Raw genomic sequence first — 27,532 nt, forward strand, 5'->3', positions numbered from 1 at the left:
GATTGAATATGGTCTGTTCATCTCCACCAAAACTCATGTTGAAATTTGGTCCAAAGTGTGGCAGTGTGGGAAGTAAGGTCTAGTGAAAGGTGCTTGTGTTATATCTCCCTCATGAATGGCCTGGTGTGACTCTTGCAGTAATGAGTGAGTTCTTACTCTGGCAAGACTGGATTTAGTTCCAGCAAGAGCATGTTGTTATAAAGCAAGGTTCCCCCTCCCCAGTCCCTCTTCACACATATCCACTTCCCCTTTGACCTTCTGTAACATGAGGCAGTATAAAACCCCTCGCCAGAAGCCAAGGCCGTATCTTTGAACCTCTCAGCCTGCAAAGCCAAGAGTTAAATAAACCTCTTTCTTTATAAATCACCCAGTCTCTGGCATTCTGTTATGGCAACACAAGCAGATGAATACAGGCTATAATTTAAAAAGACAATAATAAGTGTTGACAGGGATGTGGAGAAAGTGGAACTCTTATGCATTGCTGGTAGGAATATAAAATGGTGTAGCTATTTTGAAAAGGAGTTTGGCAGTTCCTCAAAACATTAAACACAGAGTTAACACAGAATCAGCAATTTCACTCCTATCTATATACCTAAGAGAACTAAAACATATGTCTACAAAAAGTTTCTAACAGTGTTCCTAACAGTTCATAACATTTGCATCAAAAAACGGAAACAACCACCCAGTGTCCAACAACTTACAAAAGAACAAACAAAATGTGGCACATCCATATGAGGGAACAGTCTGTCATATAATGGAATGAGTACAATACATATTATAACATCTGTGAACCATGAAAACATTATGCTAGGTTTTAAAAGCCAGGCACAGGCCAGGCGCGGTGGCTCACACCTGCAATCCCAGCACTTTGGGAGGCCAAGGAGGGTGGATCACGAGGTCAGGAGTTCAAGACCAGCCTGACCAACATGGTGAGACCTCATCTCTACTAAAAATACAAAAATTAGCCAGACATGGTGGTACATGCCTGTAATCCCAGCTACTCAGGAGGCTGAGGCAGGAGAATCACTTGAACCCAGGAGGCAGAGGTTGCAGTGAGCCAAGATAGCGCCATTGCACTCCAGCCTGGAGAACAAGAGTGAAACTCCGTCTCAAAAAAAAAAAAAAAAAAAAAAAATGCCAGGCACAAAATAACTCATATTGTATCACTCCATTGATATAAAATGTCCAGAACAGGCAAATCCGGAGACACAGAAAGTAGACTGGTGGTTGCCAGGCAATGCAGTGTAGGCTAGGGAAGAAGGAAAGTTGCTGCTAATGTTTGTGTGTTTCAGTTTTGGGGTAATAAAAATGTTTTAGAGTTCGACAGTGGTGACGGTTGCATAAAAAAGTAAATACATTAAAAACCATTAAATATGTTAAATGAGTCATTTTGATGGTGTGTTAATTATATCTCAATAAAAGTGATTCTAAAAGTTCACATTAGTGGAGGGAAATCAGAAGGAAAAAAGCTCAACAAAATACAGTATATAATCACTCATACAAACACTCATATAGTATGTTCCACTGCAAGCACACATACACAGACTTGAAGCCCTCAAAAGAATAGATTGTTTTAAAAAACACCCATGAGACATTGTTTTAAAAAATATAAAAGCAACACAGGCACATAAGAAGAATTTCAATCATCACAGAAAGATAATTTCTCCTTCCCACATCAGTCCCACTATTGAGAGGCAATGACTTACTTAAAAAATGTTTTTAATTAATTTTTGAATAGGCAATGTAAACAGGCTACTTTGGTTTCTTTCTTACTGTCTTCCTAGAGTCTCTATTTCTATACAAGCAAATTAAATATATATTCTTTGGTTCCTCCCTTCTCACCCAAAGATAACATTACACAGACTGCATTGCATATTTTTCTCTTAATGTATCTTGGAGACATTTCCAAATCAAAACATAGATAGCTTCTTCATTCCTTTTTTTCTTTACTTCCTTTCTTTCAAACAGGTGAGTATGTACCAGATTCTAGTAAATCCTCAATTGACCCTGCCATGGAAGATGAAGAATTTATGTAGCATCACAGTTTCTCCTTCTTTCTCACACATTTGGTTATATTTTTATTTTTAATTCTTCAAATGGTTGCCTTACCTTAAATATAATTTTTTTCTTTAAGTTCAAACTGTGTGTAATGACTCCTCATTATGTAAAATAAGAAAATATATCCTTAACTTCTCCCAACATGACAACTACACAATAAGTTTACATAATTACAGTTTATAACATTTACCCTTCTTTCTATCTGAGAGTCACAAATTCATATGCTATCAGGGTCTGGCAAGTAAATAAACAGGTGAAACAGGCTTAGGGTAAAACAACAGTCAAAATCTAAAAGAATTATTTAAAATCCTTCATTCTAACTGGGTTTTAATAAATTCATTACGTTATTTCTAAAACGGTTTGATACATAAAAATTTTAACTGCCTTATCTTCTTTGTAGAGACTTAGTCCTTAAAAAACGTCTATCAGTACACCATTCAAGGTTTTTGCCTTTGAAGAATGCTTTGCTATTCATTCATGCATTCAAAAATATTCACTGAGGGCCTTGGTTCTGTTGTAGATGCTAGGGATACAGCAGTGAAAAAAACAGACTCAGGTCCAAGTGCTCATGGAGTTTCCATTACGAAAAGGGAAAGAGAATATAAACGAACACATAAATTTTAGTATTACCTACAGAATCAATAAGTTGTAGTATTAGAAAAAAGAAGTGGAAAAACTACGGGGCAGTGACAAAGGTATTACCTTACATATAGCGGTGAGATAAGGCCTCTTTGAAGAGGAGAAATTTGAATGAAGTCAGCGTGAAGTGTGTTTGAGGCAAGTGGCAAATAAGACAGTGTGGGTGCCGTGGTGGGGCAGTTGTTAGCCTAAGGCTAGACCAAAAGGCCTCCTGATTTAGAGGAAGGCCTTCTGATCTGTGCGGGGCACAGTGAACATAATGAATTTTACTTGAAATGCAATGGGAAACTTTGGGGAAGGTTCTGAGTTAAGAAAAAAAATTGATCTCAAATTTATATATATATATATATATATATATTTTTTTTTTTTTTTTTTTTTTTTTGAGACATAAGTCACACTCTGTCACCAAGGCTGGAGTGCAGTGGCGCAATCTTGGCTCACTGCAATCTCCGCCGCCTCCTGGATTCAAGCAATTCTCCTGCCTCGGCTTCCCGAGTAGATGGGATTACAGGCACGTCCCACCATGTCCGGCTAATTTTTTGAGATAGGGTTGAACTCCTGGCCTCAAGTGATCCGCCTGCCTCAGCCTCCCAAAGTGGTGGGATTACAGGTGTGAGCCACCGCACCTGGCCTCAAATTTATATTTAATTGTACTTTATTTTTCTTCATGATTATCTGAGATATTTTCTTTCCAGGTATTTCCAATGTTCATCATTTTTTAAGGGATGTTTCTTGTTAACAGCCTGTAGATGGAGTCTCATTTATTGTGTAATTACATGCCTGGCTTTATTGCTTCCATCTTATATAATAGCAGATAAAAATGAAATATTTTCTTTTTTTTCTTTCTCCTTCTCTTCTGTTGAATTACATTTCCTTATATTCCTCCTTCTACATTCTATTCCAGTAATTTAAAAGTTCTATGTATAGCAGATGACACAAATTCATATATAGAAAACCCTAAAAGCTTCACCAAAAAGCTGTTAGAACTGATAAATTCAGTAAAGTTGCAGAATACAAAATCAACATACAAAAATTAGTAGCATTTCTATACACCAACAATGAACTAGCAGAAAAAGAAATAAAGAAAGCGATCCCTGGCTGGGAGCAGTGGCTCATGCCTGTAATCCCAGCACTTTGGGAGGATCACTTGAGGCCAGGAGTTTGAGACCAGCCTGGCCAACACGGTGAAATGCCGTCTCTACTAAAAATACAAAAATTAGTTGGGCATGGTGGTGGGCACCTGTAATCCCAGCTATTTGGGAGGCTGAGGCATGAGAATTGCTTGAACCTGGGAGGCAGTGGTTGCAGTGAGCCAAGATTGCACCACTGCACTCCAGCCTGGGCAACAGAGTGAGATTCTGTCTCAAAAAAAAAAAAAAAAAAAAAAAATTCCATTTATAAGAACTAAGAACAAACAAACAAAAGTAGAAATAAACGTAACCAATGAGGTGAAGGATTTCTACAAGGAAAATTATAAAACACTGAAGAAAAAAATTAAAGAGGACATAAAAAATAGAAAGACACCCCATGTTCATGAATTGGAAGAATACTGTGAAAATGACATACTACCAAAAGTGATCTACAGATTCAACGCAATTCCTATCAAAATACCAATGACATTCCTCACAGAAAGAGAAAAAACATCCTAAAATTCATACGAAACTACAGAAGACTCTGAATAGCCAAAGCAATACTGAGCTAAAAGAATAAAACTGGAGGCATCACACTACTGGACTTCAAAATATACTACAATGTTCACCATGTTGGCCAGGCTGGTCTCAAACTCCTGGCCTCAAGTGATCCTCCCAAAGTGCTGGGATTACAGGCATGAGCCACTGCTCCCAGCCAGGGATCGCTTTCTTGATTTCTTTTTCTGCTAGTTCATTGTTGGTGTACAGAAATGCTACTAATTTTTGTATGTTGATTTTGTGTAACAGACACAGATCAATGGAACAGAATAGAACCCAGAAATAAATCTATGCATTTATGGCCAACTAATCTTCGACAAACGCACTGGGAACATTAAAATCTGGATATCTATATGCAGAAAAATGAAACTAGCCCCTATCTCTCACTGTATACAAAAATCAACTCAAAATGGGTTAAAGATTTAAATGTAAGATCCAAAACTATGAAACTACTAGAAAAAACCTTAGAGGAAACACTTCAGGGCATTGGTCTAGGTTAAGATTTTATGAAGAAGATCTCAAAAGCACAAGCAACAAAAGCAAAAATAGACAAATGGTATTTTCTCAAACTAAAAAGCTTCTTCACAGCAAAGGAAACAATCATAGAGTGAAGAGACAACCTGCAGAATGGAACAAAGTGATTTGTAAACTATTCATCTGAGAAGCGATTAATATCCAGAATTTACAAGGAACTTAAACAACTCAACAGCAAAACAATAAATAATACAATCTAAAAATGGGCAAAGACATCTCTTGAAAGAAGTAACCATACAAAAACCATACAAATTTTAACAGGTATATTTAAAAAATGCTTGGCTGGGCACACTGGCTCACGCCTGTAATCTCAGCACTTTGGGAGGCCGAGGTGGGCAGATCACTTGAGGTCAGGAGTTTGAGACCAGCCTGGCCAACATGGTGAAATGCCATCTCTACTAAAAATACAAAAATTAGATGAGTGTGGTGGAGTGCGCCTGTAGTCCCAGCTACTCAGGAGGCTAAGGCAGGAGAACCGCTTGAAACCGGGAGGCAGAGGTTGCAGTGAGCCCCGAGACTGCGCCACTGCACTCCAGCCTGGCAACAGAGCGAGACTCCGTCTCAAAAAAAAAAAAAAAAAAAAAGACAAAAAATAACAAATACTAGCAAGGATGCAGAGAAAGGGAGACCCTCCTACACTGTTGGTAGAAGTGCAAATTAGTATAGCCATTATGGAAAAAAATATGGAGGTTCCTTATAAGATAGAACTACCATATGATCCAGCAATCCTACTACTGGGTATATACAAAGGAAAGGAAATCAGTATGCTGAAGAGATGTCTGCATTCCCATGTTTACTGTAACATGATTCATAATAGCTGAAGTATGGAATCAATCTAAGTGTCCATCAACAGACAAATGGATAAAGAAAATGTGGTATACATACACAATGGAATACTATTTCACCATTAAAAAAATTTCTCTCATTCACAGCAACACTGATGAGCTTGGAGGACATTGTTAAGTGAAACTAGCCAGGCACAGAAAGATAAATACTGCATGTTCTCACTCATATGCAGAAACCAAAAAGGCTGATCTTGTAAGTAGAGAGCAGAATAGACGTAGGGAAGAGTAGGCAGGAGGGGACAGCCAACAGTTGATTAATGAATATAGAAGTACAGCTGGATAGGAAGAGTAAGTCCTAGTGTTCTATAGCACTACAGGAAGACTATAATTAACAACAATTTATTGTATATCTTAAAATAGCTGGAAGAGCAGATTTCGAATGTTCCCATCACAAAGAAATGATAAATGTTTGAGGTGACAAATATGCTAGATACCCTGATCTGATGATCATTATACATTGTCTCTACATGTAATATCATACTGTACTCCATATATATGTACAATTACTCTATCAATTAAAAACAATAAAAGCAGAAAAACAAAAAATGAAGGTTGTATGTACAGTATCTGTTGCTTGTGCTTACTTTCTTGCTTTTGGCAAATATACTGCTCTATTTTTCTCTAGAAATAAATCAATACTCCTAGATAATGTATTTACCTTTCTCCCCACCCCTCTCTGCTAGAGCACCATTGCTACCAGCAATTTGATCCTTGGAATGTTTTTACTTCCAAATTACAAACTCTTGATGCTACTATCATTAAAATTTGCCTACCTAATAATACTGCATCTCACAAACACATTATCATCATCACTCTCAACAACAGGAGTCATTGGTCACAACTGTCATACATTCTGTAGCTTCACCTATATTTGTTCTTAAATGAATTTTTAAAATTACAACTTACTCAAAAGACAAAAGAGTAAAACCAACATTAATTCAGTATCTTCATCCAACATATACCTATACTTGAATTTCCCCTACTGTCACAAAAATGTCCTTTATAACTGTTTTCCTCCAGTCCAGGTGCAAATCAGGATTCAGATTCACACACTACATCTGATTGCTATGTCTCTTTGGCCTCATCCAATCTATAACAATTCCATTTACCTCTCTTTGTTCTTCAAGACACTGAATACTTTGATGAGTCTAGGCCAGTTGTCTAGCAGTGTCCCAGGAGTATTGTCTCATGACTAAATTCAAATCAAATATTTCCAGCATTAAAAACAGAGGTGATTTGTGTAACTCCTACTGCACCACCTTAGGAGGCACATACAATGTCAGATTCTCTGACATAATATGCCAATGAAAAGTCTGATCTTGCTTATTATGGTGGTGAGAAATGGTGTCCATTTTAAACACATTTCTCTTTTGTAATAACTAATCTATGGGGTAAAACATTAGGACTCTGTAAGTATACTGCTCTTGAAAACATTTTACTAAATGTAAATGTCCAATGGAAAACATAGGATCCTTGCCTTAATGAGTAATTATATTGGGGATGTCAAATGGTGAGTGTTCTACTTCTACATTAGGTGGTATTCTTCTAAGAGACTATTACGTATTATAACAACAAGTATAACTAGCACCTAGATGTTGGTTCCTAAGTACCATTCTTCATTAAAATGAACCAGGAATCCTTGGAAAATGTCTGCTCATATTCAATGCAGAAAAGGACGAGGTAAGCCAGAAATGTCTTGTGTCTGAAAACCAAAGACTGATAAAAGATCTCTAAAGTGACCATGTGAAGGAGTTTCCACTGGCCAAATCTGGGACAATTTGAATTTCAAAGACAGTAATGAATTATAACAACTGAATAAAAAAAAGGAGCTGGCCAGGCGCAGTGGCTCAGGCCTGTAATTCCAGCATTCTGGGAGGCCGACGTGGGCAGACTGCTTGAGCCCAGGAGTTAAATGCCAGCCTGGGCAACATGGTGAGACTCATTTCTAAAAAAAATACAAAAAACTTAGCCAGGCATGGTGGCACTTGCCTATAGTCCAAGCTACTCAGGAGGCTTAGGCATGAGGATCACTTGAGCCTGGGAGGCAGAGGCTGCAGTGAGCCGAGATTGTGTCACTGCACTCCAGCTTGGGTGACAGAGTGAGACCCCTCTCTCAAAAAAAACGACAACAGCAGCCAGGAGACCACAGCAATACCAGAGAGAGACGGTAAAGATGTACATGAACACAAATTAAGCAAAACTGTTTACATCGTTTAAATCTAGGTAAAGAATATGATGGCATTCTTTGTACTACATTTTCAACTTATCTATAGGTATAGATTATTTTCAAAGTAAAAAGTAATAAAAATTTTAAGGTGAAAAAACCCACAGGAATGCAGTTTGAGAGAGCATTTTTAGTGTTATAATGACACTCTATACTCATATACTATACACTATACTGAGTATACTGCCATTATAACACTACGATAGAATATGTAACTTTAAAACCTCAGGAAAAAAATTCATCTGTCCAATGGAAAACACGTAAAGTACAAGAAGAAGACATTAGGCAATAGACGGCAGAACCGAGTCAGAAAATAACAATAATTACAAAAAATGTAATAAACAAAACTCACCATTTAAGAGAGTCGAATGCTCCTATTGTATCAAAAAACATATGCTGTCTACAAGAAACACATTTAAATTTTTTTTTTTTTTTTTTTTTAATGAGACAGGGTCTTACTCTGTCGTCCAGGCTGGAGTGAAGTAGCATGATCTCAGCTCACTGCAGCCTCAACCGCCTGAGCTCAAGTCATCCTCCCAACTCAGCCTCCCAAGAAGCTGGGACCACAGGTGGGCACCACCATGCCCGGCTAATGTTTTGTAGAGATAGGGTTTTGTCATGTTGCCCAGGCTGGTCTCGAACTCCTGGGCTCAAGTGATCCACCTGCCCCAGCCTCCCAAAGTGCTGGGATTACAGGCAAGAGCCACTACTCCCAGCCCCAAGAAACACATTTAAAAAGAGCAAAAATAAAATAGAAAACCACATACCTAAAACAAATATAAACCAAAAGAAAGCTAAAATTAACAGTAAGTAGTATACAGTCATAAAAAGAATAGAACAAGAGATACACATGTAAAAATACTGCCTCAAAATATATCAAGCAAAAACAAATGAACAGCAAGTAGAAATACATAAATCATCAGTTAAATATTTTAATACATCTCTCTCAGAAAAAGATACACCAAGCTGATAATGTAAGGAGATATCTAAGATCTGAACAAATACAATTAAGAGCTATTAGATATGAAATGTTTCTAAAATAAGGCACATTCAGGGACTGATGTCATACAAACTACTTTCCAACTGTAATGCAACAGATTGAAAATCCACAACAAAAAGATAGCTCAAAATATCCTATATTAATAACCCTTGTGTTAAAAAGGAAACAAAGGTAATTATGAAATATACAGATCTGAACATTAATTAAAATAGTACCCATCAAAACTTATGGAAAAGTTACAGCAGTTCTTGGAGGGACAGCATTAATCAGGAAACAAGAAAAGTTAAAATAAACGAGCTGGTATTACTTCACACCCACTACACTAAAATGAAAAAGAATCACAACAAAATATCAGGGAGGATGCAGAACAATCAAAGTTCTTATACAGGTACAAACACTTTGGAAATCTGGCAGTTTCTTATCAAGCAAAGTATACATCTATCCAGCTAAGTACCTTCCCAAGAGAAATGAAAACATGTTACCATTTGTACCAAAATGTTTATTGTAACCTTACTCATAACAGGCAAAATGAAAACATCCAAATACCACTCTACTAAATGCATAACTGTGGTATATCCATACAGTGGAATTCTATTCAGCAACAAAAAGAATTAACTACTAAAACAGCAACAACCTGGATAAATCTCAAAAATACTATGTTAAATAAAGGATGCCAGATACAAAAGAATACTGCATACTTTCATTTATTGTATATGGAATCCAAGTAAAGGCAGAACTAATCTGTAGTGAGAGAAATTAGATAAGGGTTGGGGGAAAGGGTTTGACAAGAGGGAATTGACTGGAAAGGGGCAGAAGAAAACTCTCTGGAGGGATGGAAGTGTTCTATATTTTGTTTTGTGTGGTATTTACACGAAAAAATTTCCAAATCTAAGAGGGGGGAATACGCAAATGGTTATAATACCTTTATTCCTAATTATCAAAACACTGGAAACAACACAAATGTTCCTCATCTAGAAAATGGACTAAAAAGGCCAGGCGTGGTGGCTCATGCCTGTAATGCCAGCACTTCGGGAAGGCAAGGCAGGCGGATTACTTGAGGTCAGGAGTTGAGACCAGCCTGACCAACAGGGTGAAACCCCTTCTCTACTAAAAATACAAAAATTAGCTGGGTATGGTGGCACATGCCTGTAATCCCAGCTACTCAGGAGGCTGAGGCAGAAGAATCGCTTGAACCTGGGAAGTGGAGGTTGCAGTGAGCCAAGATTGTGCCACTGCACTCCTGTTGGGTGACAGAGCAAGACTCTGTCTCAAAAAATAAATAAACAGAAAATGGACTAAAAACAAGTGGTTATCTTCATATAGCAGAATACTATTTAGCATTCAAAAGGGTCAAACATTCAACAACATGGATCAATCTCAAATGAATGTATTATGCTAAGTTAAAAGAAGCCAGACTCAAAAAGGTACATATTGCAATATGTATCCATTTATATAGCATTTCTTAAAAACCTAAACCAAAAGAACAGAAAACATATCAGTGGTTGCCAGAGGCAACCTAGAGGAGTTGACTACAAAGGGGTATGGGAAAATATTTTGGCAAAATAAACTATTTAATACCTTAATTGTGATGGTGGTTACACAATTATATATATCTATCAAATCTTACAACAGAACTATATAGTAAAAAAGGGTAATTTTACTAACTGACAATTATACCTTAATAAAAACCATGGGGAGAAAGTCCCATAACCGAACACATAAGAGCTACAAATTTTACTGTATGTTAATTATTTCTATATACAAGTAAATAAACTAAACATTCAACTCAATAGCTGGAAGAAGAGCCACAGAAGCAAATCCAAAATAACAAGTAAATTATGAAGGCTGAAATCACTGGGGAAAAGGGAGAAGAAAATAACAGTGAAAAAAATTAAAACAAAAATTTGTTTATTTGAAATATTCATTAAACAAAGCTTTGGCAAGATGAACAGAAAAAGGGAATATGAAGAAAGAAAATAACAAAGGAGGTTTTTAAAGTATTATAACTATATACTAATAAGTTTAAAAGTTTACACAAAATGAATTAATGAACTAAATATTAAAGAAATTAAAATCACAGTAAAAGATCTCTCCAGCTGAGCACAGTGGCTCAAACCTGTAATTCCAGCACTTTGGGAGGCCAAGACAGGTGGATCACTTGAGTCAAGAGTTTGAGACCAGTCTGGGTACATGGTAAAACCTGGTCTCCACAAAAAAAGTCCAGCAACAACAAAAAACTAGCCGAATGTTGTGGTGCAAGCACCTACAGTCCCAGCTACTTGGGAGGCTGAGATAGAGGGACTGCTTGAGCCTGGGAGGCACAGGCTGCAGTGAGCCGAGATCACACCCCTGCACTCCAGCCTGGGCGACAAAGTGAGACCCTGCATTCAAAAAAAAAAAAAAAAAAAAGGCACCATTCTAAACAAGCTCCAGGCCAAGACAGTTTTACATGTCTACTCATATACTCATGAACATTTCCTATCATATACAGGATGCTGAAAAAACTACAAATAGTGAAAGGGGCCCAGTTCATTTTGTGAGGCTAATGTGATAGTGAATTATAAAACAGATATGGTAGGGTAATGAAAATGTTCTGTATCTTAAGAGGAATGTAGATAACATGAGTGTATATACATTTGTCAAAACTCACTGAACTACATTCTTCCAGTTGGCACATTCATTTCTCTTAAAGCATATATGTAAAAATCCTAAATAATTTATCATGTATTAAATCCAATAAATGGTAGGGTTTTTTTGTTTGTTTGTTTTTGGTTTTCTTTGAGACAGAGTCTTGCTCTGTGGCCCAGGCTGGAGTACAGTGGCGTGATCTTGGCTCACTGCAATCTCCGCCTGCCGAGTTCAAGCAATTCTCCTGCCTCAGCCTCCCAAGTAGCTGGGACTACAGGCAAACACCACCATGCCCAGGTAATTTTTGTATTTTTACTAGAGACAGGGTTTCACCATATTGGCCAGGCTGGTCTCAAACTCCTTACCTCGTGATCCACCCACTTTGGCCTCCCAAAGTGCTGGGATTACAGGTGTGAGCCACCACGCCTGGCCTGATAAATGTTTTTTAAATAGTATATCATATCAAGTATGGTTTATCCCAGAAATACAAACAAGGTTCAACATTTTAAGAACCTATCAAATTATCGTATTAATAATCCAAAGGAGAAAAATCTGAGTCTTTTAATCAACATTGAAAAAAGACTTTCATAAGTTCAAAACTATTTATAATTTTTAAAACAAACAAAATCTCCTTAACTAACCAGGAATAGAAAGGCTCTTCTTTAATTTGGGCACAGTTATATACTCAAAACCCAGAGCAAACATTACACTTAATGAAGAAACCTTAGACAATTCCTCTTTTAGAGCAAGAAGAAGACATAGCATTCAAGGGTCATGACCAAGATAAGGAAAAAATATGTATTTAAGATATAAGAGATTAAACTATCATTTTTGGAAGATAATTATTTCCCTTAAATCTACAGAACCAACCATGACAACCAATAAAAGAGAACAACAGCAAGACTGCCAGATACAAGACCAAACTATAAAAATTAAAAGCATCCTAAGCCAGCAAAAATCAACTAGAAAATATAATTAAAAAAGATTAACAACAAACTTTAAAGGATCTAACAGCAGAAAATTCCTAAGAAGTCCATGGGGAGAAGAACTGAATAAACAGGGAGACATTTCATGTACTTAAACAGGATAACCTAATCTTACAAAGATGCTAGTAGTACCTAATCTACAAATTCAATGCATTCAAAATTAAAATTACATTTGAATATTTTAAGGAAAAAGACACAAAAAAAGCTATAATAGAAGAATTCCCAAATGCTATCAAGAATATAGAGATGCTTAAATTTTATGAAGGACTAAAGATCCATAAAGAACAAAGTCAACCCTAGAAAAAGAGTAAACGAGAGATTTTACTCTACCATATAAAACATACCAAAATATGATAGTATTTTTAATGTGATATTGGAGCACAAGAACACAGATCACTGGAACATCAGAGACATTTCAGAGACAAACCTACATACTATATATACATGGCAACCACATATATATACTTGTTTTTTTTTTTTTTTGAGACAGAGTCTCACTCTTGTCACCCAGGCTGGAGTGCAATGGCACAATCTCGGCTCACTGCAACCTCCACCTCCTGGGTTCAAACAATTCTCCTGCCTCAGCCTCCCGAGTAGCTGGGATTACAGGCACCTGCCACCATGCCCAGCTAATTTTTTGTATTTTTTAGTAGAGATGGGGTTCCACCATGTTCACCAGGCTAGTCTTGAACTCCTGATCTCAAGTGATCCACCAGCCTCGGCCTCCCAAAGTGCTGGGATTACAAGCATGAGCCACCACACCCGGCCCACATATACTTATCATATATATGTAAATCATATATGTGTTAATTATGTAAGTCATATGTATGATAAAGATGGCATCACAAATCAATTTTAAAAAAAGATGATTTAAGAAGCACTGTGGAGAAAACTTGTTCACTAGACGGAGAAAAATAAAACTGGATCACTACCAATATTATATAAAAGGTGAACCCTAGATGGATTAAAGAGCAAGTATGATAGTAAACCTATAATATGAATAACAGAAACTGCAGAATATCTTTATGGCCCAGGGATGGAGAAGCAGTATTTAACAATTAGAACACCATCAAGGTCTATGAGATCAAATTCTAGTTTTCGAATTTCTTTTTTGAGCCATTCTAACTATTTGTAAAGACTGATATTTGAGGACTTTTATTCTTTCTTAGGGATCACCCAAAAAAACAAAAATTATATTTATTGTTAATAGAATAAAACTCATTCCATCTTGCAATTACCAGATGTCAAATGGACCCTTTCATAAATCTAAAATATATTATGGAAACTTACAGATCTTATTTTTCCTATATTTTGAATTTATCACATACTAGGAATTACTTCATCATTACTTATTATTTTCATCAATTATTCCCAACTATACTAAAGAACAAAATACAAAATCAAAGAAAAAAATGAAGAATGATGGTGTATGGTAGGCAGAATAATTTCCCCAATGCTACACATGCCCTAAACTCCAGAGCCTGTGACTATGTTACCTTACATGGCCAAAAAAAGGACTTTGCAGAATCGATTAGGGGTAAGGCTTTTGAATTGGGGAGATTATCCCAGATTATTTAGGTTGGTCTAATCTAATCACATGAGTACATAAAAGTAGAGGCCCAACCTTTCCAGACTGCTGTCAGAGGGAGATGTAACTTTGGAAGAATGGTCAAGGAGATGGGCTGTTGCTGGCTTTGAAACTGGAGGAATAGCCAAGCCAAAGGATACAGCAGCCTCTAGAAATTAAAAAAGTGGCCAGGTGCAGTGGCTCACACCTGTATTCCAACACTTTGGGAGGCCGAGGTGGGCAAATCACCTGAGCCCAGGTGTTCAAGACCAGCCTAGGCAACAAGGTGAAACCTCTTCACTACTAGAAATACAAGAATTAGCCAGGCACGGTGGCATGCACCTGTACTGCCAGCTACTGGGGAGGCTAAGGTGGGAGGATCACCTGACCCCCCAGGAGGCAGAAGGTGCAGTGAGCCGAGATCATGCCACTGCACTCCAGCCTGAGTGACAGAGTGAGACCCTGTCTCAGAGGGAAAAAAAAAGAAGAAGAAGAAAGAAACTAAGAAAGGCAAGGAAACTGATCCTCCCCTTGAGCCTCCAAAAAGGATTACGGTCTTATAAACACCTTGATTTTAGCCCATAAAACTAGTAACAGACTTCTAACCTACAAAACTATAATAAATTTGTGTTGTTTCAAACTCCTAAGTTTACTTAGTTTGTTATGGAAACAACAGAAAAATACAGATTTAATAACCTAAAAGGATGGTGCAATAGTAAAATCACCTTTCAGTTTTCTTCTTGCCTTCCATTATCTTTCAAGTACTGCATCATCTTTCATCTTGCTTCATCTTTTAAGACTTTTTTTTTTGAACCTGAGTTTCACTCTTGTTGCCCAGGCTGGAGTGCAATGGCGCGATCTCGGCTCACCGCAACCCCTGTCTCCCAGGTTCAAGCAATTCTCCTGCCTCAGCCTCCCGAGTAGCTAGGATTACAGGCATGCACCACCACGCCTGGCTAATTTTTTTTTGTATTTTTAGTAAAGACAGGGTTTCTCCATGTTGAGGCCGGTCTTCAACTCCTGACCTCAGGTGACCCGCCCACCTCGGCCTCCCAAAGTGCTGGGATTACAGGCGTGAGCCACCGTGCCCGGCCTTTTAAGAATATTTTTGAAAGACTAGAATACCATCTTTGTAGTCTAATGTTAGCTTTCACTGACTCCACCTAAGAATTCAAAAATTTTCATTTTCCACCCACGATGGCCAAGAGAAGAAAATAACAGAGGAATACATCTTACAATTATTAGATGAATCAGAAAATATAAACACCAACAGAAGCATGTCTAGACTCTGAAGCTGATGGTGGTGATAACTATTTGTAAAATCTCACATAATCAGGTAACATAATGCTAGACGAATTTTCTCAAATTCAAGAATCAATGAATTGAACAATATATTTCTAAGGAAAAAAAGAAAACACAGTAAGGACTGCATTATATAATATTCTGCAACCATATTCTGGACCACCTCATTATGCTCAAAGGACACATCACAGTATTCTTTCATCTTTTATGTTTGTGAGCCAAAATTTACTTGATACAAAGAGATGTACAATGTAATTCTTATTAAAATATCTAATAAAGTTGTTTTTCATAATACTTTCATTCCTGTGTCTATAAATTAGTAGTAAAATAACTTATAAATATAAAAATACAAAAAGGTCTATTTGACCCAAATGGTTAATGGTGATGCTTATTTTTGTTAAATACCAAGAGTTAGTCAAAACTTTGGAGATACAAACCGTAAGGCAAAAAATTGGTGAGACTGATTACAACAAATTTAGAGAGTTCAATGTGCTATGAATTCACACAACTCCAGTTCAACAGAGACCACGAACAAAGTAAGAGACATATGACAAAGTGGGAGAAATTAGTTACGATGTATGAAGTCAACAAGAAATCAACATGTAGAATATACATGGAACATGGGAAAATCAGTTCAAAAAAGAAAGTAATACTAATATAAAAACAGAAAAAGAATTAAAATAATTTCTAAGACTCCCAATAAGCTAACAGGCATACAAAGAAATGCTCAAAATAGGCCAAGCGTGGTGGCTCACGCCTGTAATCCCAGCACTTTGGGAGGCCGAGGTGGGTGGATCACCTGCAGTCAGGAGTTCAAGACCAGCCTGGCCAGCATGGTGAAACTCCGTCTCTACTAAAAATACAAAAATTAGCCAGGCGTGGTGGTACGCACCTGTAATCCCAGCTACTTGGGAGGCTGAGGCAGGAGAATCGCTTGAACCTGGGAGGCGGAGGTTGCAGTGAGCCAAGATTGTGCCACTGCACTCCAGCCTGGGTGACAAAGTGAGACTCCCTCAAAAAAAAAAAAAAGAAGAAATGCTCAAAATAATTGATGGTACAAGTAAAACAAGAAGATATTTTATACTTAAATGAGGAATGTGGATGGTGTCAAGTGTTTCTGCGACATGGAAATACAGAAATACTCATGCACTCTGCTGAAAATGCAGATTAGTACAACTGTTCTGAATAGCAACCTTGTATTTATCCAATTTCAGTCTATACATACTCTATGATCTAGCAACTGTGCTCTTGGGAATACATCCTAAATAAACGGTCACAAAGGTCTATAAGAGCCCAGGTACATGAAAACTCATCACAGTTTGAGGTAGACAATCTGGGTCTATCACTGAAAGGCTGAACACAGCAATACCTAGCCTTTTTGGCACCCAGGATCAGTTTCATGGAAGACAATTTTTCCATGAAAAAAGAGGGAAGGTGGAGGTGGGGTGGGGAATGGTTTAGAGATGAAACTGTTCCACCTCGTATCAGGCATTAGATTCTCATAAGGAGTGCACAACCTGGATCCCTCACAAGTGCACAGTTCACAATAGAGTTCATGCTCCTATGAGAATCTAACGCTGCCGAATCTAACAGGTGGAGCTCAGGCAGTAACGCTCACTCTCCTGCCGCTCACCTCCTGCTGTGCGGCCAGGTTACTAACAGGACTGGTACTGGTCCTTGGCCCAGGGGTTGAGGACTCCTGGCCTAAAAGATATACACTATTAAAGTTTTATGCAGCAGTTAGAAACAGTGGATTAGATGTACAGATAGGACCATGGATAATAAGGGCAGGCAGGATAAGAAAGTACATAGTGGGAGACAGGCAGTACAATCTACCAAACTCCTTTTTATCCCTGAAACATATTATGCTGTATTATAACGCCCCTGAAATATGGTATACTACATTAAAAACGCATTTATGAACACTGATCTTATTCTACACATTATAAAAGTTACATGTGCTGTTAAGCACATATTTAGGAATCCTTTACATACTATTTTAGATCATTTAATAGAAAGAAAGACTGTCAAATAAAGATGAGAATTTTGCTCACTTTAGCTCCAACACTGCAACTGCCCGTACTTCCAGTGCTCCCACTTGCAACTCCAGTAAATCTAGCTTCCAATAACTCTTGCCTTCTTGGATCCAGACTATGAAGCTCATCCATTGCACCTATTAAGAAAAAAATATACATATGTACACATATATATGTATGTGTGTATACTTTATACTTACACAAATATATATGTGATTAGTTAAGATGTTAAAAATTTAGGAATGAATGCTACAAGCAGACAAAATTGAGAGACTTTATTTTTAAATGTACACATCAACTTATCAAAACATTCTACAATGGATTTCCAACACTTTTGGCTGCAACGCACAGAAAGAAATATATTTTCCATCTAATTTAGTACACAGTTACAAACATTCATATATTTAAAAGTTTCACAGAATACCAAATCTTACTGCAATGCAGTAGTAAGAGTCCTGTACAACATCTATTTTCTAGCCTATTCTAGTCCACTTATAAAAGGGTGAGGTGACACTAGTAAATAGCAATTAAATTGATTTCATAAACCAACAATGGACCATGGGTCCATAGTTTAAAAAATACTACTCTCCTAATGTAATCTCCCTATTCTAAGCATACCCAGAATTGTAACTATGCGACATTACCACTTAATTATTTTATGTATATCTTATGTAACTAACTACATTTTAAATATAAAGAACTGTTTTATTATTGTCACAATCCTTAAGATTTTTTGTACGGTTGATAGTTTCCAACAGGTAAATGAAACACAGACACGTTTACCATACACACAGATGACTGAAGTAACACTTACTATTATTAAACCACCTTGAAAATTAAGGGGAAAAATTTAACACCCTGATGTTATTGTTATTACGTAGACTAAAGCACTCCAAAGTCTAGATGAAGTTCAAACAAATTCTTAAAAATTACTTTATCTATGTCTGCTAATTCTCTTCTAACAAAAACCCCAGAAGTGACATAAATGAATGGCTCTCAAAGGGAGCAGGTAAGGATATTACGAGAATCCAGAATGACTTGGGGAACATTTTTGAACTATACTAGCTCCTTCCACACATCCTGACATTCCTCTCCTAAAGGTTAACAACTACTCCTATAGATCTTATCTTTTGAAATTCCCTTTCTTACTTTTTATCCTCACCTGGACAGAGGACTAGATGGATGCTGGCCACTCTTTCATGCTTATTTGGATCCCTGTACCTGAAAATACACCTTCCTCTGTCTACTTCTTCTAGCTCAAAAAAAGAGGTAAATCCCTCTAAAAAGCTAAAGCCTTTTAACACTTGCTTTTGACCTCATTCCTTCTTGACATCCAAGAAATCTTGTATTCACAAGTACCCTACCTCTCTGGCATCTACTCACTCCTTGTCTCCTTCTGCCCTCACTTATGTCTTTTTAGAAGTCTAACTTAGCTTCAATTTTACTGTACTATCATTTAATTCTTCCCTTAAACTGGTTTATAACCATATCGTCCTTAGTATCATCAATGCTTCATTTTTTCTCTTCCTGCTATTACATCAGAAACTGTGTATTATTCCTTTATTGAGAGGAAAAACCAAAGCAAAAACATCAACAGTTCTAGTTTTCATAATTCAGCCACACCTGTTCCCCCCACTACCTTCTTGTTCTCTCTTAACTGCAAACATTCCCCACGGCCTTCTGTTTTCTTTTCAGATCTCCTTTGGCTTCAAACATGATTCTCAAATCAAACACCTATTAATATGCCAGGTCTGCAAAGTCTTAAGCTTGGCACTGAAACTTACAATCTATTGAAGTTTTGCTTTATAAAAAACTATCAATCCTTCCCTGGCACAGGACTATTTTGAAAACATTAAATCACATTTTAAAAATAAGAATATGGTACTGGCATAAAGACAGACATATATATAGAGCAATGGGATAAAACAGGGAGACCAGAAAATAAACCCTCACGTGAAATGATTTTCAGTAAGAACACCAACACCATTCAGTGAAGAAAGATCAGTCTTTTCAACAAATGGTGCAGGGAAAACTGGATATCCACATGCAAATAAATTGAGTTGGATTCTTACTTCAACCATATAAAAAAAATTAACTCAAAATGGATCAAATGCATGAATATAAGACCTAAAACTTTCTAACTCTTAGAAGAAAACATATGGATAAAGCTTCATGGCACTGAATTTAGCAATGGTTTCTTTGATCTAACACCAAAAGCACAGGCAACTAAAGAAAAAATAGGGCCAGGTACAGTGGCTCATGCCTGAAATCCCAGCACTTTGGGAGGCCGAGGCCGGCAGATCACTTGAGGTCAGCAGTTCGAGACTAGCCTGGCCAACATCTCTACTAAACATCTCTACAAAAAATACAAAAAAATTAGCCGAGCATGGTGGTGTGTGCCTGTAATCTCAGCTACTCAGGAGGCTGAGGCAAGAGAATCACTTGAACCCAGGAGGCAAAGGCTGCAGTGAACCAAGGTCGTACCACTGCACTCCAGCCTGGATGACGGAGTGGGACTCTGTCAGAAAAAAAAAAGGAAGGAAGGAAAATAGGTAAGTTGGATTTCATCAAAATTAAAAACTTTTGTGCCTAAAAGGACACAATCAACAGAGTGAGATGGCAACCCACAGAATGGAAAAAATATCTGAAAATTATATATCTGATAAAGGACTGATATCCAGAATATATAAAGAACTTCTACAACTCAATAACAAAAACAAAACAATTAAAAAATGGGCAAAAGACTGGAATAGAAATTTTTCCAAAGAAGATATGCAAATGACCAATAAGCACATGAAAATATGCTCAACATTAATCATGAGGGAAATGCAAATCAAAATCACAGTGAGATACCACTTCATACCCATTAGGATGGCTGTTATCAAAAACTAAAACCCCAAATATACAAGTGCTAGTGAGGATGTGGAGAAATTGGAATCCTTGTGCATTGCTGGTGGGAACATAAAATGGTGCGGCCACTGTGCAAAACAGTATAGCGGTTCCTCAAAAAATTAAACACTGAATTACCATATGATCCAGTAATTTCACTTCTGAGTATATAACCAATACAAGCGAAAGCAATGGCTCAAACAGGTATTTGTACAAACACATTTACAGCAGCATTATTCACATTAGCCTAAAGGTAGAAGCAACCCAAGTGGCTATCAACAGATGAATGGATAAACAAAATGTGGTATCTACATACAATGGAATATTATTCAGCCTGAAAAATGAAGAAAATATGGGTGCACGCTACAACACGGAGAACTCTGAAGACCCTAAGCTAAGTAAAATAAGCCAGTCACAAAAGGTGGTTGCCAGGGGTTGGGGGTGTGGTGGAATGGGAAGTTAGTATTTAATGGGTACAGAGTTTCAGCTGAGGAAGACGGAAAATTTCTACAGATGAATAGCGGTGATGGTAGCACAATATGAATGTACTTAATACCACTGAACTTTACATTTAAAAATAGTTAACATGGTAAATTTTATATTTTGCCACAATTAAAAAAAAAATTAGGTGTGGTGGCGCCTGCCTATAATCCCAGCACTTTGGGAGGCCAAGGCAAAGAGAATCACTTGAGTCCAGGAGTTCAAGATCAGCCTGAGCAACATGGCAAAACCCTGTCTCTACAAAAAATACAAAAATTAGCTGGGTGTGGCAGTGAGCATCTGTAGTTCCAGCTACTAAGGAGCTGAGGTGGGAGGACTGCTTGAGTCCAGGACGTCGAGGCTGCAGTGAGCCAAGATTGCACCACTGCACTCCAGGCTGGGTGACACAGCGAGAACCTGTCTCAAATAATACTCATAAGTTCTTAATTCAATAAACTGGACTTCATCAAAAATTTAAAATGGTGCTAGTTCAAAAGAACATGGCTACAAAATGAAAAGGCAAACAACAGATTGGAAGAAAACATTTATAAAGCATATATGTGCTATATACTATGCCTACTCTTTGACTTGGTAACTGGTTGATGGCACACTGAAATTTACCATGGAAGATGAGGGCATGGGGCCCTGCTTTGACCTAGATCGGTAAATAATAATATATTTTGTTTCCTATTGTTTTTCTCAGATATATAGCTTCCTCTAGGACCTCAACCCTCTTCATGAGGTCTTACAGGAAATTATGCACCCAAGAACAAATGGGTTTCTAACCAAAAACTCTTAAAAGCACAATCTCTCCTTAATTCTTAACACCTTCTAATTACTTTTTGTTTGTTTGTTTTTTGAGACAGAGTCTCACTCTGTCGCCAGGCTGGAGTGCAATGGTGCAATCTCGGCTCACTGCAACCTCCGCCTCCTGGGTTCAAGTGATTCTCCTGCCTCAGACTCCTGAGTGGCTGGGACTACAGGTGCTCACCACCACGCCCAGCTAATTTTTGTGTTTTTAGTAAAGACGGGGTTTCACCATGTTGGCCAGGATGCACCACGTTGGCCAGGATGGTCTCGATCTCTTGGCCTCGTGAATTGCCCACCTCAGCCTCCCAAAGTGCTGGGATTACAGGTGTGAGCCACCGCGCCCGGCCCTAATAAGATATTTTAAAGGGCAATATACTCAAGAGCCCCTGGTGTAATTCCTGGCACATAATAGGTGCTTAGCAAATGTTAATCCTAAACAGTAGAGCCTTGCTACTCAAACTACAGTGCATGAGCCCAGCAGCAACTGTATCACCAAGATGCTTATAAGAAATGCAAAATCATGGGTTCCTCCACAAACCAACCAAACCAGAATCTGCATCTTAACAAGATCCCCAGTAATTACTATATACATTCATGTTTCAGAAGTACTTCTGTAGAACATGGATCTGTAACTTTTTCTGTAAAGGGCCCAGTCACAAATATTTTAGTCTTTGCTGGCCAATAGGCAAAATCATACAGATACTTACATAACAAGACAGAAACAATTTTTTTTTTTTTTTTGGAGACACTCTGTCACCCAGGCTGGATACAGAAACAATTTCTAAAAACTTTTTATTGACAAAATTCAAGATACAATAATGAGTATAATATTTTATAATAGGCCAAGTGCAGTGGCTCACATCTATAATCCCAGCATGTTGGGAGGCTGAGGAGGGCAGATCACTTGAGGTCAGGAGTTCAAGACCAGCCTGGCCAACATGGTGAAACCCCATCTCTACTAAAAATACAAAAATTAGCCAGGCGTGGTGGTGGGTGCCTGTAATCCCAGCTACTTAGGAGGCTGAGGCACAAGAATCACTTGAACCCAGGAGGCAGAGGTTGCAGTGAGCCAAGATCACACCACTTCACTCCAGCCTGGGTGACAAGAGAAGACCCTATATGACAAAATAAATAAATAAATAAATACACACACGCACACACACACACACACACACACTTTTTTTTAAACAAAAATTTGCTAATGAAAAAAATGAAATTCTTTTTGAGAAGATAGCACCTCACTTAATTGGGGTTTCCTATCATCAAAATCTATTACAAATACTCATCTGTTAAATTTTGTTTTGAGACAGAGTCTTGCTCTGTTGCCCAGCCTGGAGTGCAGCGGCACGATCTCAGCTCACTACAACCTCCGCCTCCCAGGTTCAAGAGATTCTCCCACCTCAGCCTCCCAAGTAGCTGGGATTACAGGCACATGCCACCATGCCTGGCTAATTTTTGTATCTTTTTTTAGTAGAAACAGGGTTTCACCATGTTGGCCAGGCTGTTTTTGAACTCCCAGTCTCAAGTGATCAGCCCACCTGTGCCTCCTAAAGTGCTGGGATTACAGGCATGAGCCACCACGCCTGGCCTCATCTGTTAATATTCATCTGTAGGTTAAACGCAGTGGCTCACGTCTGTAATCACAACACTTTGGGAGGCCAAGACAGGTGGATTGTTTGAGCCCAAGAGTTCAAGACCAGCCTGGGCAACATGGGCAGACCCTGTCTCTACAAAAATTAAAAAAATAAAACCTAAGGTGTGGTGGTATGCACCTATGGTCCCAGCTCTCAGGAGGCTGAGGTAGGAGGAGCGCTTGGGCCCAGGAGGTATAGGCTTGCAGTGAGTCATGACTGTGCCACTGTACTCCAGCCTGGGCACAAAATGAGAGCACTTTTGCTTAAAAACAAACAAACAAAAAAACATTGATCTGTAATGAGACTGTATGTATTTGTCTATGAAAATGTCTTTTAACAGAAACAGATATTGCCAAATATTGATATTAACCCACAAGCATGATTTTAATTGAGCATATTCATTACTGGGAAGGCAGTTATCCATTGGTTCTTCATTTGATATTTGCCTTTCAGTATGTCATCACAGTGCGGATTAATTACTTCCTATTCAAGGTTAGGTAGAAAGTTTCTCCACTGCAAAATTAAACAAATTTTTGAAATATGGAACTTTCTGTGCATTTGTGTCAACTTCTGAAAAATGCTGTGGGAACTACAGTTTGAGACTAGAAAATATGTCCACCCATATTTATGTGGGAATGACGATCTAACTTCTTTGACAGCTTGAGAAATATATAAAGCAGCCTGAAATTATTTGGGATTTGAATACCAGTTGCCATTGAAATGACTTTACCACAGTCTTTCATATATAGGCACTATTTTGCCTTGAAATCTTAGGTTAAATTCATTTTAAAAACATCACCCAATCTTCACAAAAAGCTAATTTCCAAAGCTAATTAGTATTTAATAGCAGTTGAGGGCAGGTCTCTTTGTTAAAAAAAATTTCAATCTCAGCCTTTAGCTCAAACAATTGCGAAAAAATACTTTACCACTTCTAAGCCAGTCAGGATATTCGTCCTCTGTTTCTAACAAAAATTAATGCAGCTGATGCTAGTTAAGTCCAAAAGAGCAAACTGACTTCACAGTTGACAGTACTGATTCAGTAACACACATGGATAGATGGAAATATTTTCTGCAAAGTATCTGCCGATGAATAACAATGAATAACCATAAACTATGAACTCCTCAGTTTTACAAGCTTTGTAAATTAGTCCAACTGAGCCTTTTTCTGCTCCGTATGTATTCTATCACCACCGCTTGCAGCACATCCTAGCAGATTCCACTTCAGATTGTACTTAGTGTTTTCTCAGCTTTGAAAATATTCTTGCCTGTAGTTCTTCTGCACAGACTATTCAGAGGCCAACTTTTCTGCCACTTCAAACTTGGCATTGACTCCTTGAATAAAGAACAACTGAATTGTATCAATAACATCTGCCGGCTCATCAAGAGCCAAGAAAAACCACTCCAAATCATTTGCCTTGTTTTTTAATTGACTAGTGATGTTGCTTCAAATGTCCCCAACTCTTAAATCAACTGTGCTTGCCAAAAAGCTAATAGCCTAAAACAAGTTTATTTTCTCTGGACATAATTTTTTTGACTGCTTCAATAAAATACAATTTAACTCAACATCAGTAAATGGCTTTCCTTGCTTGGCAAATAAGCCACTTGGAAACTTATTTTGGTGGCAGCCTCATTTTCATTTTTATGAAGAAATCATGCTGTGATGAGATATTCCATTTTTAAGTTTTGTAATTTTTCTATTGCTTTCCTGAGAGTTAGACATAGTGTAGTATATTAGTCTAGTTACTTTCATGTATATCGTACTCTTCTATTGCAGCTCTAGTGTCACTTCATAATAAGAGCAATGTTTGCTATTAAATTCAATAACAAAATAACCCACATTCCAATGCGCCTTAAAAGCATGTCTTTATTTTTCTCTTCTTTCCTTTTTTTGACATGATGGATATACAGTGGTAATAAATAAATAAATAAAATAAAAAATTGCAATCTGGTCACAGATGTGGCACTCAAAACACTGTCAAGCAATAATGGCAGCACTGAAATTTGTGGTACACCAAACAGTAGCTTGAAGTAATGAGAATGCCATATACAGTTTCTGTCAAAACTCCTCAGCTCTGCCATTATAAAGCAAAAGCAGCTGTGTTCCAATAAGACTTTATTTATGAATAGAAAATGAAATTCAAATTTCACATGTCACAAAGAATTATTTATTTTTTATTTCAACAGGTTTTGGGGGAACAGGTAGTGATTGGTTACATGAATAAGTTCTTTAACGGTGATTTCTGAGATTTTGGGGCACCCATCACCGAAAGAATTATTCTTTTTTGATGTTTTTAGCCATGTAAAAATAAGTAAGTTTGCTTACTCCTGTTCTAGAAAGCACATTTCAAAGATTTCAATCTTTTATGGACTCAAACTGTCATTTTTGACCCTTAACAAAAAATTCTGTCCTCAAGAGGGAAATTTTCTGGAAAAAAAGTAATTTCACTATAATCCATCAAATTCTTTATTACAATAAATGTTTATAATTTTGAAAAAGAAATGACAAAAGCCACTATAAAGATTGTACCATTCTTAAAGAATAGCCCATTTCAAAACACAACCACCTGTCTTTTAATTATGCTACTCTTCTTACTATCCTGTTTCCCAAAATTTACAAATGTAAATCCAAAACATCGCATAAAACATATAACAAAGGATGTCACTACCCAAATTAGAGATCAATTACATTCAATACGATGAAGAAAAATTTTAGGGAACATAAAGAACACAATCTGACCCATTAGTTTGTCATGTTTCATTTTAATAAACATGTTTTCTCTCTCTCCCTGTGTCTTTAAACACACACACTCATAAACTCAATACATGTTGGTTACTGTAGAAGTATGGGCTCCCAAGGATCCAAGGGTGATATATTAGAACATATTAATAGTTCCGGTTAGTCAACATCACTTTATATGATAGTTATATCACCTGTATTTATGACAAGGAATCATTTTTTCATTATATAATTTTTTAGTTGCCTTAGTCTTCATCTTCCTTGACGACAGTCATAATAAAATCAAATGCCTAAAATGTAGGTTTTTAAAAGGTTAATACCGGTTACCAAAAAGGCGAAAAAGAGTTTTTTCACTAAGAGCTTTCTAATAGTAGATTCAATTGCTGCTGAGCCATGACCTTAGTTTTAAATTTAAAACTTCCTGAAGTCTAAAAATATTTTAATTCACTCCAGATTTTAACTGCTACTTTTCATATTACACTTGATAAGCTGATTTATACATAACAGTTAAAGCTTTTCTTCTATTAATACTTTCCATATTATACTAGATAAGGCAGAGGTTCCTTTTATTAAAAATAAACACTATGATGAAGAAATTATTTCTCCAAGATAAAATATTCCACTTAAATAATTCCTTTTCATTAGTTTTTTAATGCACCTGAAAGTATCGTAAGCAAAAGAATTCAAAAGTCTGGGCTGGGCATGGTGGCTCACGCCTGTAATCTCAGCACTTTGGGAGGCTGAGGTGAGTGGATCACCTGAGGTCAGGAGATCAAGACCAGCCTGCAACATGGTGAAACCCCAATTCTACCAAAAAATACAAGAATTAGCCAGGCGTGGTGGTGCGCACCTGTGATCCCAGCTACTTGGGAGGCTGAGGCATGAGAATCACTTGAACCCAGAAGGCAGAGGTTGCAGTGAGCTGAGATCATGTCACTGCACTCCAGCCTGGGCAACAGAGTGAGACTCCGTCTCAAAAAAAAAAAAAAAAGAAAAAGAATTCAAGAAGTCTATATTGTATAACACTGGAATTACTTCTGAATCTTGTCTTGAAACATCCATTTTAACATGGTTAATAAATAGAACATACCTATTTTCATTGATAATATTTTGTATCATATTTAGCCATAACTTTTGTTGGCTATACTACGTTACATTATTTATTCCACAGTTTGATTCCCTACTTTAAAACCAAATATTCTAATTTTTTGGCAGTTAAATGAACATGTTAGTTAAATGAGCTATCACAAAACCTGCCCAATTTCTTTTTCTAACCCTTCTCTCACATGAATTCAATAAACACATTTCCTACATTTTTTTCTAATGATTTGAGATATTAACATTTAGAACATTAATCCATTTAGAATTATATATAGATATATAATATATCTAATTTTTTCCAAAGGAAAATGTCCCAATTTCTCACTAATTCAACCTTTTCCCACTGATTTAAAATACCTCTCTGGTTATCACAT

General features: G+C 37.2%; 1 protein-coding gene across 4 annotated transcripts in view; it reads right to left on the minus strand.

The window, feature by feature from the left end:
• Positions 1-27,532, minus strand: part of TLK1 (tousled like kinase 1) — a 171,138-nt gene that overhangs the window by 110,225 nt on the left and 33,381 nt on the right. For 2 of the 4 annotated variants that reach the window (XM_003254252.4, XM_030802753.1), the window contains exon 2: positions 17,526-17,644. The exons of 1 other annotated variant lie outside the window; for it this stretch is intronic. In XM_003254252.4, coding sequence (XP_003254300.1) covers positions 17,526-17,644 — 119 coding nt within the window. Of the gene's footprint in view, positions 1-17,525; positions 17,645-27,532 lie in introns of those variants that run through there. One more of the 4 variants, XM_030802752.1, reaches the window with a different exon arrangement.

The sequence above is a fragment of the Nomascus leucogenys genome, chromosome 22a (assembly GCF_006542625.1).
Source record: "Nomascus leucogenys isolate Asia chromosome 22a, Asia_NLE_v1, whole genome shotgun sequence".
NCBI lineage: Eukaryota > Metazoa > Chordata > Mammalia > Primates > Hylobatidae > Nomascus > Nomascus leucogenys.